The 17,350-nt window shown below is 38.0% G+C and overlaps 1 protein-coding gene across 2 annotated transcripts in view; it reads left to right on the top strand.

The window, feature by feature from the left end:
- Positions 1 to 15,590, top strand: part of TGFBRAP1 (transforming growth factor beta receptor associated protein 1) — a 34,660-nt gene extending 19,070 nt beyond the window's left edge. Inside the window, exons 6-12 of one of the 2 annotated variants that reach the window (XM_009477870.2) lie at positions 4,643 to 4,984; positions 6,320 to 6,377; positions 7,722 to 7,865; positions 8,938 to 9,084; positions 10,688 to 10,847; positions 12,473 to 12,906; positions 13,836 to 15,590. In XM_009477870.2, the coding sequence (XP_009476145.2) occupies positions 4,643 to 4,984; positions 6,320 to 6,377; positions 7,722 to 7,865; positions 8,938 to 9,084; positions 10,688 to 10,847; positions 12,473 to 12,906; positions 13,836 to 14,024 (1,474 nt within the window). In that variant the 3' untranslated portion in view covers positions 14,025 to 15,590. Of the gene's footprint in view, positions 1 to 4,642; positions 4,985 to 6,319; positions 6,378 to 7,721; positions 7,866 to 8,937; positions 9,085 to 10,687; positions 10,848 to 12,472; positions 12,907 to 13,159; positions 13,737 to 13,835 lie in introns of those variants that run through there. The other variant, XM_075710989.1, reaches the window with a different exon arrangement.
- Positions 15,591 to 17,350: the final 1,760 nt, after the last annotated feature.

Genomic DNA, 17,350 nt, shown 5'->3' with positions numbered 1-17,350 from the left:
CAGCACCTTGTGGAAGGAGCTGAGATCAGTTATGCAGCCTCCATCCAAGTAGCAGTCCATGTGACAAATGAGCTTTAATGAACAGGATTGTGGGAGCTACCCTAGAAAAAGAAAGACACTTCACAAGAAAACATGCTGTCCAGGCATGAATTTTGGAGCCAAGTCGGCATCCCAGGGTGTTCCTTTCCTCTAAAAGCTGCAACTCCACAGCAGAACAACTGTTCATGAATTGCCAAAGTCTGCTGGGGGCAGAAAACAAAGATAAGTTATCTGTGCTTTTCTTCTGGCCAGCCATACCTAAGAGCACATACTCATTTCAGAGTATTTTGGTGACTCTGAAAAACTTCTTATGGAATCCAGGTTCCCTGATTTTCAGCCATGGCGAACACACCCCGTTCGAGTAATGTCTGGTTGTGCCCCCATGTACACTCGAACAATCTTGTTCCTTTTAGACTTACTGATGCTTTGAGGAAAAATGGGAAAGATAATGGTAGTCTATGCAAACACTTCCTCCATCCCCATGTGTTGCTCTGCAGGTGTTTCAAGCTAATGTTAGTCAGAAATAACTTCAGTCTTAAAATGCCAAAGGGAAACTTCATACCTATCTGAGAAAAGATGGATTTAGCAGTGAAATAGAGCAGCAGCAGCACCTCCAAGAACTTGGTGTGACATGGGCCTACTTCTGGCCAAATAGGAAGTGAGATTGTCTCAGTAAATGTCTGCCAATTACAGGCTAGCAGGGGATATGATTATATTGGACTAAAGCTCTCATTTTCTTGCATCAATAATCCTTCTTCGATAATCTTGTCAAGATACAATTATATCTTATGCTTAACTTCATAGTTCTTAAATAGTGAAACTTTTAAGAGGAATACTTTCCTGCTAAGTTCCTTTTGGTTATGCTGATAGTTCTGAATACTGAAGAAGGTTGGCAAAAAAGAAGGAAGCAGCAGCTTTATTGAAACTCAAATAGTTCAACAAAGGGAGGATACCTTTCTGCAGCTGAATCCGTTAACCTTAAATTGAGTGAGTGGTCACAGTGGGGCTTCTTTGGTCTGACAAATTCTGTTACAAGCAATAACAGAATTGTGATTGTGTTACGTAGTTGTGATTTATGTATTACATTTTTGCTATTTCATATTGCTATCATTGGAGACTTGCACGCAGTTAGACAGAACAGCGATGTTTCGCAGGCCGTCTGCTGAATTCTAGATGTCTTGCTGAGACATTGGTAGCTGTCACAGTGAAACCATTTCTCTCCAGTGTGTTTGGTTATGTCCTTTCCCTGGTTAGATGTTGCTTACAATCTGACATGCCAGATACTGGAACTTTTCTAAACTTTGGTGCTCTCTTTAAGAAATCAAAATGTTAACTCTTTTCGCAGTGTTGTCTCACCTGAGAAAGGCTATAGAGAGACTTACAGCTAAAGTCTTTCCTACACTGGAAAGGTTAAAAAATTGCTGGTACTTATACCTGGAGACATAAGAAGTAGGACTCAGTGTCAGACTTGCATCTTAAATGTGATTCAAGAATATAAGCTTCTGTTACAGCCAGTGGAATCTAGGCAAAACAGCTAAATCATGCAGGCTTCTTTGATACCTCTGATATCTGTAAATTTAAGGGTCTGAATTTAGACCTACACTTCCTGAAAACTTGTAGATTCTGCCTGTTGCATTGTTTGTGTATATGAAGCCCAGAAAGATCTAATGCAGAATTACCTGAAGGGAAGTTGCCTCTTAACATTGGCAGCTTGACTTGTCTTAAGAGCCTGTTTTCTACTTTGTGATAAGTTGCTAGCTATATTTTGCTAAACCTGAGATGCTAGAAGCTGAAGATTCAAATGGGGTTGTTAAGAGAGATGAGGTCCTTTGTAGCTTTGGAGCTACAGACCTCCACAGATCCCAGGAGCCTTAAGCCTTCAGATTAATGTTAACCATTCATGCAGGTGGGGTCATTGTTTAGTATTTGGTATTTTTCTGAAGAATTTTATTCTGGATGATACTGTGCTTTTAAGGAGGCTGCTTGATTGCTGATTACCATTGCTGTGGGGAGAGCAAAACTGTACAACGTGAGCTTGAGTCAGACCTGCTGAGAACACCACTGGTGATTCACAGCCCAAGGTTTGGGCTAGCCTGAGTTGGAAGCTGGTTTTGATTCTCCTTTTGGAAACAGATGGTCATTAAGGCCAGAAGCCATGAAGTAGCTGACTACTTCCTCATCGAGGAAAAGTTGGATGGTAAGATGAAAGGATGCAGAAGCTACTGTAGAAGTTGGAAAACGTTTTACAACTTATTAAAAATGGCATGTTAAGTATAGCATTTTTAACTTCTTCATCTGTCTCCATGGTCATAGTCTCCATCTCAAGCTTAGGCCATCTCCAAATACTTGACAGCATAGCCAGCAAGGGAATCAATGTTTGTACTTGAATTTCTGTGGATTTATCAAGACTCCTTGCTTCTGCACTGATTTTGAGTAGCCTGTTGATGTTCAAGTTACAGGTTAGCTTTTCTTGTAAAACAACTCAGTGAAGAACCTTGGGTGGGGGGAAACTCTTCTTTCTTTAAATAGGGTTAATTTTCTAGTGTAATACATCTCATGTAATATATTTTATCTGTTGGTCCTCAGGTCTTAAACTTGTTCACAAGTTATTGGACTAGCCAAAGCTGTAGTTAGATTACTGTAACGAGTTCATACTGAAAGCCCAAATGCTCTTTGAACCATCAGGTCATGCCGCTGACAGAACTTGCTGCTGCTTGGTTATTCTGCCTCTTAAAAAGAAGTCCTCATCTACTTGTGAGTTCCATCACAATGTAGATCTAAGAATTTCAAAACCAAATATCAAGTCTGAAAAGAGGGACTGAAAGGAAGTTTCAACTGCAAATCTGCAAAGTAGACATGAACACTTTACTCCTGGTCATAGGCTGGCCTTTCTAGTGTAGAGGTGTTTTTAGGCAGTAGGAGCTCTGTGTACGAATCAGAAAAACTTGCTATTTAAACCTCCTCTCACAGCAAGGCTTCCCATGTTCAGATTTTTCGCTGCTGTGGTCCTCTATTGTTCATGTTGCTGTTCCCATGCTTTGCAGTCACTAGGTTCTGGAACCAGGATACTTGCTGCTTTTAAATTTGCTGTTGCTGCTGTCTCTGAGAATTTCATTCCTCTGGTCTAGATTTTTGTAGTCAAAGGACAGCATTTACTTCTTTAAAAAATTCCAAATAGGTGTTGCCATGGTGATGATTCCTACTAATTCATATTTTCTGGATGGTTTTGGAACTGTCTCTGGCAAGAAGTGAGCAACTCGGGGCACTACCCACTGCTTTAGTTACTTTACAACAGGAGGGAAGGTATAAGCCTCCTTGTGAGGATCTTTCACACTTTACTGCCTGCAGAAATCTTCTGCTTCATCTACGTCCATGGTTATCACTTGTTTCTTTTTGGAATTCTTTCCAATCAAGGTTTTGAAGGGAAAATATTTTTGAAATTGCTGATCACCAGACAGATAAGAACTATTTTTTGAAAGTTTTATTTGCAACAAAATAGTAACTAACCAGGGCTTCTTTTAGACAACTGTTAGTTCATTATGATTTTTTTCAGCAACAGTATTTCCTGCATTTCAGGAATGCTCATCTTTAAAGATGAATTCTGAGTGACAAATTTGACAGTGAAATAAAATACAAATCCTGATTTCTTGCTGTTCTTCTAAAGCAAGGCCTGGGAGGAGGAGTCATTCTAGCTGTGAAAATTGGGGATTTGTTTGCCACGTGTGAAAAAAAACTTCTTATTTTATTCTTCTGTCACAACATGCATTCTTCAAATGCTTGAGAAATTTCTTCAGTCTAGGCTGAAAGCAAAATGTTTTGTGTAGCATATCTAGTTACAGCTTGCTCCTGGATGAAGTATAGATGCCCTTCACATGCAGAGTGGGAAAGCCACTCCATAGTATCTAACACAGATGTACACCCAAGACCTCTGACTTTACAATAGACTGCTACTTACTGGTTAGACAGATGCATAATCAGTATCTACGGTTTGTTTTCAGAACCCCCTTAAGAAGTGAGCTAAAGGACAAATCTGGTGCATTTAAGGGTTAGGGAAAACGTTTTCATCATCCAAATGCTTGTTCCGAAAGCTTTAGTTTTCTACAGGAAGTTGCTGTTTCTACAGAATTACACTTGCACAGTCTTTGTGGCTTGCCTGAAAGGGTTCACTCTCTCCCCTTTTTTTTTTTTTTTTTTTTTTTTGCACCTCCATCAGAAGACTAGCTCCCATAATGAATGGATGAAGTCTAGGACAGTCCTAGGAACTGCACTAAGGCTATTCAGCTGATTTTTATATATGCCACAGAACAGCTGTGAGATGTCAAAAGCAAAAGGCTGGCCAGTCTCCGAATTCTCCGAGCTTTCAATGTCTGGAGGAGGAAAAATAATGATAAACAAGTTTGGATAGAAATAGCAAAAAAAATTCCAAATTTGTTCTCAATATATTTTCTCCAGCATAGAAGGCAATAACTTTCAGAAACTGACAACCTGTTAGTATCCTGACTCTAAGCATATGTGCGCACACATTCCCAGTATGTAATTTTTTTGTGCCTATGTATACTTTTTCTTTCTTTTTGCTTCATCTAGTTTGACACTGTAATTGCAGAAGCGGCCAGCTTGACGTCCGGGAGCTGATCTCTCTCTACCCCTTCCTGTTGCCTACTTCCTCTTCATTTATACGGTCTCATCCCCCTCTGCATGAGTATGCGGACCTAAACCAGCTGACCCAAGGGGACCAGGAGAAGATGACAAAATGCAAACGATTCCTCATGAGTTACTTGAATGAAGTCCGCAGCACTGAGGTTGCAAACGGCTACAAGGAAGATATTGACACAGCTTTACTCAAGCTGTATGCAGAGGCAAATCATGAAAGCCTGTTGGATCTGCTAGTTTCGGAGAACTTCTGCCTTTTAACAGATAGTGCTGCCTGGCTGGAAAAACACAAAAAGTAAGTGGATTTTTGAGTGTTGCACCTTTGAAACCAGAGGGAAAATTGTCTTAAAGCTGTTGGCTTCTAGAGCAGCATGTTCAAATCCTTGTAGTTTCTCTGCTTTTGGGACCAAAAGACAACTTGGTCTGACTTGTCAGCATTTAAAAATGTTGGTGAAAAGCTATTAATTGGCAGTCTGAGGTGAAGGAAATGCATTCTGTCTTATGCTGGTGAATAGAGAGTTCTCCCTGAAAGTTTCTGTGTCCAACACAAAAATAAAGGATTGGTACAAATTTGGAGGGGGGAAAGAAAATTTGTTTGCCCTTGTGACAATGTGAGTTGAATGGATGCAGTAGGGGTACTCAGACAGAATGAAAAGATGCCTTAAAGCATGCACTACCCTAAGTAGAAGCTATTAACCAGCTAGTGGCTTTAAAATTGTAGTTGCTTATTCAGGGAAAGAAGTCTTACTTTTGAATTACATACTTTCTGTGCTCCCACTGATTCACCAAAAGGAGGTAGCTTAAGATGACTGCAAATGACTTCAAATGGGAAATGCCAGCAGGTAGAGAATTCACTGTCATTAAGCAGGAAACACTAGATTGTAAATGTATAAAATACAAACTGTAGTCATAGGTAGCGTCTCAGTCTTGGATTTGCTTCCTTTAATCTTTATAAACTGTGTGCTGCCATAGTAGCAACTACAGTGGTGAGGAGTCATCTTTAATTGTGGTTAGATTTAGGGCAGTTTCATTTATTTCAGGTGTTTTGTTAAATCCTCTTGGTAAGTCTGGTTTGCATGGCAAACTTTTGCAAATGTGACTGGTAGAACGGCTGTTACAGAACTTTAGCTGTATTTTTATCAGAGTACACAAAAAACCCTCTGTAATGGCACTGTACAAAGCTCTTCCTTGCCTGACTTTATTTCATGCTGCAGTGAAGAAAAAATTGTTTCTGATAGTAAAACAGAGTTTTAAGTAAAAGCATCAAAAATTTGATTTGATAACACCTGATTAACTACTGAAGGAACATTTATTATTTGGAGCTGTGTGTTAAGTCTGTATATAAAATTCAAAGAACAGCATGGGAATCATCTCCGATTTGACACATACTTTAAGTTGGAGCTAGTAACTAGAAACTGCCTTAGAGACAGGAGAGACAGACACATTTCTACAACAGAACTTCTCGCCTTTGATTTTTGAAAAAGAGCCTACAGGCACTTGTTCGAGTGTAGACATGGCTGTGTACATGCCACTTTAAGCAATTGTTTGTTATTTTCTGTGCTAATCAATCCATAATGAAATTGGTAGGGAAGATCTAGGGATTTTAATACTATTTTCTCTTTCTATGCAGGTATTTTGCCCTTGGTCTCCTGTATCACTACAATGGCCAGGATGCTGCAGCACTTCAGGTTAGAACAAAGCTTTTAGTGTCATCTGTAAACCATTCCAAAATACCAGTTTACCTCTGAGGTAAAAATCTGAGGTGCTAATTTATCTGTTTGAAAAGTAGTGATGTGTATATACAAGAAATTTATGCTGAGACTTCCTTGAATAAATTAATATGCTAGATGTGAAAAACCTGAAGAGCTTACTGAAGATGACAGCTATTTAGATGCTTTTATGCTATTTTTTAAGCAAAACTGTGCATACCAGAACATATGTTTGTACACTTAAAAGATGGACAGAGGCACTAAAATAATCGAGATCACTTAAAAAGGTGTTCAAGGGACTTCAGGAACATATCCTCTGCTGATTAGTCTGTATCCACACAGCAAAGCCATATTGTAATCTCATGGCAGACACTGAGAGCAACTGAGGGTTTATTTCCTTATCTGACGATGGACAGTGAACACATTCTGCAAGATCTGTGGGTTTCAGCTGGGTTAGTAATGCCTTTGGGGGACACCCCTTTTCATGACACTAAGACTAGCAGTGGTCTGTAGACTGCAGACTAAATAATTTTGTTATTCCTGTCTGCAAAACTTCATCTAGAAAAATTAATCTGTTCTTGATCAATAAGTAGCATGTATGTCTCAGACCATATCCAATGCCTTAAGTAGTTTGCCTTACTGTGTGGCTTTTTGAGTACATTAATCACAGTAATACTGTCAAATGCATTCAAGTCAGCTATCTAAATAGTAATTTCCTGAGCAAAAAAACAGTAAGGACGAGAAAAACAGTACATACCTTTGTCATGTGCAAGATATTTTTTTTGTTTCAAGGAACAAAGTTTATTGCTAAACTGTTCTGCGAGATGTGGCACCTTTTAATTCCAATTATAATGTATATAAAAATAATCTCACATGGTACTTAAAGTTCTTCAGTCAAAATGGAAGAAGAGCAAAAAATCAGGTTTTCTTCTAAATTGTGTTCTGTGTGTGCAAGATTAAAAGCAAATGATACATGAAAAGTATACCATGCATTGAAGAAAAGGACTTTTATCAAAAGCTTTCTTTGTGATTAGTGTACCTCCTCCTGAAGGATTCAGCCAATCACTCTTAGAATGAGAACCCACATGATATGGGGCCTGAACTAGTTGAATATGGCAGGTGCAAGAAAAGTCTGTGATGGAGAGGAGGCATAAATTTAGTGACCAGTGAGGTCCTTTGCAACTGGTGTTCCTAGGAGCTCTTTCTAATTCCACAAGTACCAATAGCTAATAGTAAGTGTTGTAGTAACTCACATAAAGTTTTGAGTTGGAAGAGTTAGTATGTATTTTAAGCACTTTAATCTGTGTGTGTTTTTTGTTGCAGTTATGGGTCAAAATAGTTGATGGAGACATTCAAGATTCTACACGTTCAGATCTCTATGAATATATAGTAGACTTCCTTACATTCTGCTCAGACCAAGATCTAGTGTGGAAATACTCTGAATGGGTTTTACAGAAAAATGAAGAGGTTTGTGATTGGTGTACTTTTCACAGAATATCATAAGTAGAAAGTATTTCCCTGCAGTGGTGTTTTGGTGTTCATTAACATTGTTCCATCTTGATAGCTAATTGGACTATTTTTGCAGAATATTTAATGGCAGTTAAATAGTGATCAACAGACTAAAACTTCCATGTTTCTCAATTCTTCTAAGTCCCTCTGTTAACAAGTGCTAGTCATAATTGCCTCTTTTTCTTCTGAAAACAAAGTTCAGGTCATCCTGCACAGTGAAAGATACAGCATGACTCTGTTTTTCTTCGTATTAAGGAAGATAATTTTCAGATCTTTAGGGGAAAAAAAACCAACCCACACACCTAACAGGTTAACTGTGGCTGCTGTTTCTTTTTTCAAAGGATGCCAGGGATGGGTGATATCTGTGTACACTAGGGTGTGGAATAAATAAGCTTCACTCAAGACAAAATGTTATTGCTATGCGAATTAACTTAATCCACCAAAATTTAAAAAAAAAAAAAAAAAAAACCCAAACATTTGTAACATCCATTAGTGTGGTGTGCTGTTAAATGGGATGCTTGATGCTGCATCAGTCGGTCTGTGCTGTTGGAACTTGTCGCTGCCTATTTGTATTAATTTAAAGCTCAGTTATTACATGTGATGACAGATTTCTAAACTTTTGTTTTGGTCATTACAGAAGTCTCTTGCTCTGTGTATATCATCACATTTGATAAAGCTGTAAACATTCTGGTCTCTAACTCTACGCTTTCTTGCTGCAAAGGCTCAAGTCTCTTGTTCTGCTGTTATGCAGACCTGTTCAATACTTTTTGTGGCTGTTGGAGGTTGTGCCCAGCACCAGGTTTATAGGCTGGAGAATGTATAGACTACGAATTGATGTAATGGAGATACGAGTGAGTGAGATCACGATAAGCACTGAGTAGTGTAATCTTGGTGGTGTTGAGCAGGGTTTTGTGTTATCTTCCTGAATAATGTACTAACTAATCTGATAGTGCTATTAAATAAGTATTTAAAGTAAAAAGGTAATAAAATGGTTGCCACTGAGTTCCTAAATGCAATTAACTCTTTCTAGGTTGGCGTACAGATTTTCACTAAAAGGCCCTTGGAAGAACAGGAGAAAAACAACATTAATCCAGATGATATCATCAGTTGCCTTAACAAATATCCTAAAGCACGTGTTAAATATCTGGAACATCTAGTATTGGAAAGAAAAATAGAGGTGAGTCCTACAAGAATACTGAAAATAGGCATAGGATTCAGAATGCAGACTATGATGAACAACTCTGAAAGCCAAAATCTAGAAGAAATAAGTATAATTCGAAGGCTTCCAGATGTACTCAGAGTAGGGAAGGAGTGGTTTTAAGATTAAAGTAGATGATGAGGAGTGGCTATTCGCATTATTTTTAACTTTTACAGTCTTGTGATGGCAAGACAGTTGTTTACCTCCCCTCAGAGGTTTGTGGGTTTTTTGGTTTGGGTTTTTTTTTTTTTCTTACATCTGGTTATTGCATACTTTTCTGTTTCACTGCTGAGGCTCAAACCTCCATCTAGTAAGATCATAGAAAAATGGTTGAGCAACTGCTAATCCTATTGCACTGTGGCAGCAATATACTAATAATTGCTAATTCAGTGTTTTACAAGTAAGTATGTTTTATTCTGTCCTTCTGGAGAGATTTGAGCAATCAATGATAGAATTAAACTGTGCACCTCTCACTGTAGATTTCCAAACTGCTCTAGATGTTGAATGTCCGAAAGATGTGTTCACAAGTCATAAGTGACAATATATTCTACCTTTGGGTTTTTAAGCACAATACAGAAGCAGCCAAACGTTATGGTACTTGGATAAGAGACATTTTAAGCACAGAAGTTAGTTTAACATGCAAATAAAGCAAGGAAGTGAACAATGAAACAACTCATCAGGACTGATGACCAGTTCACTAATTTACATTCTTCAAATACACATGCTAGACCAATGTTTTCCCTCTGCTATTGCAAATATATCAAGGTGTGACACCATGACAGATGAATGTACTAGTTTCTGATGTAATGAATATTTTCAAACAAACCTTTTGAGTTAAACATAGTGCCTTGTAGAATATTTGTAACAAAAATAACTTATAATTAAATCTACTCTACCTGCTAGTAAAGGCTGGGTTATAAATTGATTTGGTCTTAAAAAGTGCTAGATTATTGTGAATGCTTTAGTGCGAATGTTTCAAACAGTCAAATCATTAGCTTGTTGTGATGAATATTGGGTAGTGGATAACACAAAAAGCAATGTGCCTGCAGAGTGCTTGTCTACCTCTGGTGGCTTTCTCAAATTTTATTGCAGAAATAGAAAAGGTTAAAGAACATACCTGAATATGAGGAAGAATGAATTAGATTTAAGTTACTCATTTTACAAGGGAAACAAAAGAAGACACAGTGGAGATCATATTTGTACTCAAAGGAGAGAGATCTGCTTTACTGCATTGACTTTCATTAGGTGAACTTTTGAAAGGAAATAATTTTTGCACAAAAGTTATTTATAGAGCTTGTTTATTTAAAGTGAAGAGGGGTTCAGGAATAAGAGGTTTCATATCTACATTTTGGAAATACCTGTATTAATGAAATAGAGAATCCCATACTATGGGTAGAGTGTATTTTGTGAAGCTGGTCTGAATAAGCTGTCTATCTGCATGAACAAAAGACTTTCTGATTAATTCAAATTAAATTCATTAGAACACATTTCTATGTAATTATGTGAATACTCATCACTGTTACTGGTGGGGAGAGGGGGTTGTCTTTGTAAACTGAGCTATTGTTGTTCTTTTCATCTGTAGAAAGAAAAGTACCATACTCATCTAGCTGTCTTGTACTTGGAGGCAATACTTCAGCTAAAATCTGTGACCACAGATAATTGTACAGAAACAACTGAACTGCTGTTTAAACTACGCAGTCTTCTTCAGAAATCCGATCTTTATAGAATTCACTTTATTTTGGGTAAGATGCATGTTGTCCATTATAAGTGCTATATGTCAGTTCCAGCAGGAAACAGAATAAAGTCCTCATAAGGATAGAAAACTAAGAGCTGAGGTTTCTAGGTGTGTTTGGTTGATAGGCTTACCATCTGTATTTCTAACAGACAAGCTAATTTAGAAAGCATATCCGTTAGTGTTGGCTTTGATCTCCCATAGCCCATGAAGTACAATGGTATGTTTGCCACTGCACCAAAGACACAATACCATAACTAGCTAAAAAAAAAAAATCTTCATACAATTATCATCTTAATTTATAGTCAGTTTCTTTTTAATGAGCATGTAACTTGTGACAGTCTTTTGCAAATGGAAGACTTACAAGTTTATTTGTTAAGCTGTCTGTTTCTCAGTGAACTGAAGTGAAACTTTGAGGAATCTGATTACCAAGGACTTGTTTGATGTCCATAACCCACTCTCACCCCAAAAGCTGGGGTTCATGCTAAACAAAAATATGAGCATCTTTTTGAGTGACAAGTGCAACATACGTCTTACTGTTGGTGTAAAGCAGGCAGCAGTTGAGCTAAATTTTCTCCTTGGCCAATGCTTATAATGGCTAATTTTTAATGTTTCATCCACTGTTCTGGTGGATGGAAGGGAAATGACTTGTTATTGTACTGAAAGATGTGAAATGTTTTTCTGAAATTCAGTGGAAAAATCCGGTGGAAGCGGAAATAAAAATAGCTGAGTAGCAACTAAAATAATTTACCAATGTTCAATGTCCCCTTGTCTTTCCAGTCAGCAAAACATTATATGACCGATAATATACAAGTATAACACAGTCATTGAAATTCTTGCTCTTTTTCATCTTTTAATTTTTAACCAAATTTTTGAAGGCAAGAGTTACAAGATGGATTATTCTCTTGAAATCCATGTACTCCAAAACATAAGATTTCTTACATGACAATTCTTATCTTACATGAAGGTGAGATCAATGCAAAAAAGGAGGTGTGTTCCTCCTTGATAACCAGAATATTTTGGTGAGAAAAACACTGTATTTCCATACCTTTTACAGAGGCCTATGCCAAATGTTTATCACCTTTACAATACGTAGAGGATTTTCTACTTTATCGTGAAATGCCAGATGAACTTGCCATTCCCCCTTGCCTGTTGCTGACACTGTCAGACTGGATTAAGGGTTTGTAGTGTCCTTTTCTTAAAGGGAAATACTATTTGACCTTTATTGTCTTTTATGGACTTTAAACTATTCTGTAGTTTTCTATAATACTGGGAGAAGCAGAGGTTAAAAATATTGTGGCTTCATCTTACAGTTTATCATATATATGGTAGCAGTGTGTGCAGAAATGTGCAAGACTGACATGCTAGAATTTAGAAGGTGTCAGTGACACTGGTTTTGTCACCTGTTATTTAGTAATTTCTTTTTTCTGTATTTTGTGGTGCTCTTTTGTTAGAGATGTGTTTCCATACGTCTAGGCATTCTTGTACTTAGAAACATCTGTCCTCTTTATAGCTGCCAGCACCCCTGCAAAAATAGTGAGAGTTCAGTTCTGTGGGCTTGTTTGCATTGACTCTGGGAGAAGGAGTAGTCATCTTCTCCACTGAGCAGCTATTGCCTTGTTTCTCATTTAACAGACAAAATCCAGGGCACAGACCTTCATATGGAAAGTGCAATTTTATATGGAAAACTAGAAGAACATGAGAAGGCTTTGCATATCCTTGTCCACGAGTTAAAGGACTTCCATGCTGCTGAAGAATACTGTATATGGAACTCTAAGAGCAGAGACATGCAGTACAGACGGAGGCTTTTCCATATGCTGCTGTCAGTGTATCTAAATCCAGGCACTTCGGACTGTGCACTAGTCATGGCTGCTGTGGATCTCCTGAATAACCACGCTGCTGAATTTGATGCAGCTCTAGTTTTGCAGCTGGTGCCTGACAGCTGGTCAGTGCAGCTCCTCTCCCCGTTCCTGGCTGGAGCAGTGAGGCAAAGTATTCATACAAAAAGAATGAATCAGATTGCACTTGGGTTAGCAAAAGCTGAAAACTTAATCTACAAACATGAGAAGGTAGGTGTTTGTGGCTGGCTGTTTTGTTGGTTTTTTTGGGGCTGGTTTGTTTTTTGTGGTTTTTTTTTTGTAAATAGAGGCACTCTGAAGCTTGACAGTTAAGTCCTTTGATATATAATATTCAGAAGAAGTTTGAAGAATCAGGACAAAGATGTCTTCATGTCCCTGGCAATTTTACTTGCTGCATTTATTGGTATTTTGCCATAACTACTAGATCGAAACTTAATTTTATGCTTTCTCTGTAAAACAAAAGGGAAGGTGGGGGCCTTGAAATAGGAACAACTTTGGTGAACTTCTGGGCTGAATGAAAGTGAACCTCGGATTTACAGATTAACAAAGTTCTTGGAGAAACTTTGACAAATGTGAGTTAGCATTTTTTTCACTAGGATTGAGACCTGTCAGAATTTGCAAAAGAGTTTACCCAGCACTTAGTATTAATTGAAGCTTGTTAGTAGCTTTTTTTTAGTGGTAAATTCACTTGTGAAGCTTTCTCCTATCCCTAGCTGGAGCTGTGTTGCTTAAAGCTCCCAGCAGATTCTTGAATCTGTTTAGTTCTAACGATGGTATAACCACCAGAATCTGTCTCAAAACTGCATCGGTGCTCAGTTTGCTGTGGAGTTGTCCTGTGACTTTGTTTAGGAAGTTGCATTGGTTTTTCAGTTGCATTAAATCTGTAAGTGCTTTTCTTTATTAAACAAAGAAGACTAAAAAGAAGAAGAAAAAAAAAAGCAGTACTTAAGAGGAAGCATGAAAATGAATGAGTATGAATGTGAAAACTGCATTCAAGTTAAATAGTTCAAGTTGTCTTTTCCTACTGCCTCTGTCATTGACCAGGTTTGTCCATTTGGTACAGTTGAAATTACATGCCTTGTAATTTCCCTTCCTTTCTTGCTAGATTCATGTTTGGATTTTTTTTCTCCTCTCCTTAGGTCAAACAAAAAGGAACCCCAATTCGTCTTTCAGACAAAAAGGTCTGTCAGGTGTGCCAAAATCCTTTCTGCGAGCCTGTATTTGTAAGATACCCAAATGGGGGTATCGTCCACACACACTGTGCTGCAAACAGACATCTGAATTCAAACATGACTCATCAGTCTTCCAACTCCAGCAATCAGACTTGAAATATGTTCCGGTCCCACAGGTTCCCATGACTTATACCCCATTGAAAGTGGGCTGGAAAAAAGAACAAAGTGCAGCTACTTTAGGTATAAATCAAGATGAACAGCCAGTCTTTGGGTTAATGGGAAGACTTCCAGTAAATACGAAATATCGCCACTTATCTTTTTGATTTCTAATGAATGTAGATAGAAAAGGAAATTCACTACCAGAAATGGAGAGGTGCAAATATAGGCTCTTCTGTATATAGTAATAAATAGTGAAAGAAAATGAGCCTTTTCTTCACAGTAAGGATGAATGTTATGGAGACAAGGCAAACAGTTATTTTAAGAAATGTCACTTTGCACTGAATGTGATGTTGATAAATTTGTAGAGGTGGAGATGGCATCTATTGGAGTTGGAATTCTTGGAACATTACATGACAAGACTGGCACCATGCAGCTTACTATCAAGACAAAAATGTGCGTTGGTTATAACATTTGCTGCAGCATGTCCTCTTTTGGGCTGGATTCTCTTCCCCAGGATCACATTATGAACTTGATTTTTGCTCTACAAATTGTTGGCTTTTGATGCACTTTTTAGTACTTCCCCCCTCCCCCTCCTCTGCTATATAGAATTTAAATGTAAGCACTGGTTCATTAGGTTTCTACTCCTACAGTTACTGTAATAAATGGAGTGGAAACTGATAGCCTCAGTCACACAGCTGTGCTTGGAAGAAAAAAAGCGAAGTCAGATTGTCTGGTCAGACTGTAGTCACTTTTATATGGGGGAAGAGACCTTAACTTTAATATTGATTTATTTATTAATATGCAAATATACTGTACATCCAGTTGAATAAATTGATCTTATGTTATTCTAGAGTTTCTTTGGAGGATAAAGATGTAGCTGATACATAAGTGTACAGGCTATGTGCTAGATGTTTGCTGTAACATAACTTAGGCAGGTTGGAACTCCACAAGAACAGGTTTTAGTACTTGTGGATGACTTTGTGCAATCAAAATCATGGAAAGAGGGTATAATTGGGAAGAAATCTACAAAGGCGCACTACAGGGGTACTAGATTTGTTATAGTCTACCAAACATTCTGTAAACTAAGGTTTTTCAAACAACAACAAAAACCCTTTACTTAACTGTCCTGATAAGTATTCACATTGCTATTTAACCATTTTAAAGCAGTCAGTTTAAAAGAAGCAGCTTCCCACAAGAGATGTTAAACAATGATGACTTTAAATAAAAGTTAAGTATTTCAAAGTCAAAGCATTTCTTTTAATTCTGTAAAGCTCTAATAAATAACAAGCTTACTGACCAGCATGCAATTGAGTTAGTACAGCTGCTCACTGTTTCGGTGTTCCAAATCAGAGTGGAGACTTCCAGCAAAATGGGATATCTGCATGGTATCTTCTAGATGCAGTCTCGGCAGAGTTCTCCTGTTACGGAAAGGTTAGCTTATTAAAACAGCCTTGTAAGCATAGGGGTGCCTTCAGGAAGGCGCAACCAGACCACATCCAGGGGAAAAAAATACCTGTTTCTTTGTCTTCAAAGCAAAAGACCTTTAGATCTTTTTCTTTCCTGAGTTTGTCCTGAGCTGTTGTGTTGGGTTTTAAAAAAATAAATAAAATCCAAAATCCAAGCAAGGAATTCTGTAGCCCTTTCTACTGAGACATGTAAGCCATGTTTAGTGAAAAGCACCTTCAAAAAAGACAAATGTGGGCATTTCTGACTTAATTCTGGCACGAGTGATTCTCCTGTGTTGCACTGCTATGAGCAGATTCTTCTGTATCTTCTATTTATGGTTTTCAAACATTATGTATACAACTGGCAATGGTGATGTAGACAAATTTGTAGTTCCCTGTCCTCAAAGTACTTGCTGATAGAGAGGAAGTGGTTTTACAGAGATCTGATAAGCCTTTTGCGTACAGTAGCAGTTCATAAGAAATGCTTTCTTTTGCTGCAGGCATCCTCAGTATGCTTTGTTCCTATCTAATATGGACATACTAAAACAAGTGGCACTCTCCATGATTAAGAATCATTCTCACCACTAGGTAGTGATGAACTTAGTCTTGTCAACTAGTGTTGCAATGGAATAGAGATCATATCATTCCAGACCACAAGAAAGTTCTTAATTGTTATTGCATGAAAAGGTATGGCTGTAAAAGATTAAACAATTCTTTATTAATATTCAATTTTTTTTCAGATTTGTACTTTGGCTAAAATGCAGCAGTAACAATAATTGTACATACAGAACAAATACATAAATCGGAGTAATGCAAGGTAGCGTATTTGCAGTCATAGATGACCAAAAGGGTGATAAATATTAAAGTTGGGGGATCTAATTCTTTTAGCCCCCCCCAGAAACATGGACTGGAAAAATACTGACATGTGATTCATACATTGTTACCTGTTTTTTTTGTTAAACTTAACACTAGAACTCACTTGGATGAATTAATATGGAAGTCCCACGGTAACAAAAAGGAAAAACAAAAACACGTGAGGCTGAGGTAGAGCAAGAGCTCAGCAGGGAAGTGGCAGGTGGAGGATGCTCTTCCAGTGCGCGTACAGAGCTTGAGCAACTGGGGTAATGCTCAACCAGAGGAGATGACAGCCTACGTCAGAGTGGTGTGTGGTATTCTGTACTTTATCACCAGGAAACTTAAGAAAGGTCTGCATTCAAATTCCCTTAGGTAGGACAACTACAGCACCCCTTGGGTAAGAGAACCTCACATTGGAGGACCTGAGTTCATTTCTCCTTTTATTTTGGTGCCGTCAGTTTGCTCATTCTTGGTTTGTGTACCTGCAGTTCCTGGGACAGCATTGCTACTGTGGTAAATTCTTCTGGTATCGGTGGAGCAGCAAGGAGGGCGTGAATGGTAATCTGGTTATTAATTGCTGACTGGATACATGAAGGAGGAGAGGCAGGAAAGAGGAATATTTATTTGACCATCCTTCTAGTTTGGATATTAAATGGGTTCTGGGAGTTTAAGCTTGATGCAATCTTTTTCTCTCCAGGTAGGGAATGTGGTGGCTTAGACCTGCCCTTGGAGAGAGGAGATTCTGTCAGAGTATTTCTTCTTAATTTAGCTCTTGCTAAATTATTTGTTTGTAATTTATCTCACTGGTTTTTTTCCTCAGTGAGTCTCCTCTGACTTTGTATGTGTGAAGACCAAAACAGTAGTGCAGATTTTTTTTTTTTAATGTGACAGTGTGTCTCTGATTCAGGACATAATAAATGCGATCAGTCCCTCACACAAATTTTTTTGCAGATACTGAGGCAAGTTTGCTTAACATGTATCTTCTAATTACAGAAGTATTGCAGCTCTGACCCTTTTTTTTAA

This window comes from Pelecanus crispus, chromosome 1, assembly GCF_030463565.1.
Source record: "Pelecanus crispus isolate bPelCri1 chromosome 1, bPelCri1.pri, whole genome shotgun sequence".
In the NCBI taxonomy this organism is placed as follows: domain Eukaryota; kingdom Metazoa; phylum Chordata; class Aves; order Pelecaniformes; family Pelecanidae; genus Pelecanus; species Pelecanus crispus.
The sequence above is the reverse complement of the archived record's forward strand: the minus strand, read 5'-3'. Positions and strand labels throughout refer to the sequence as shown.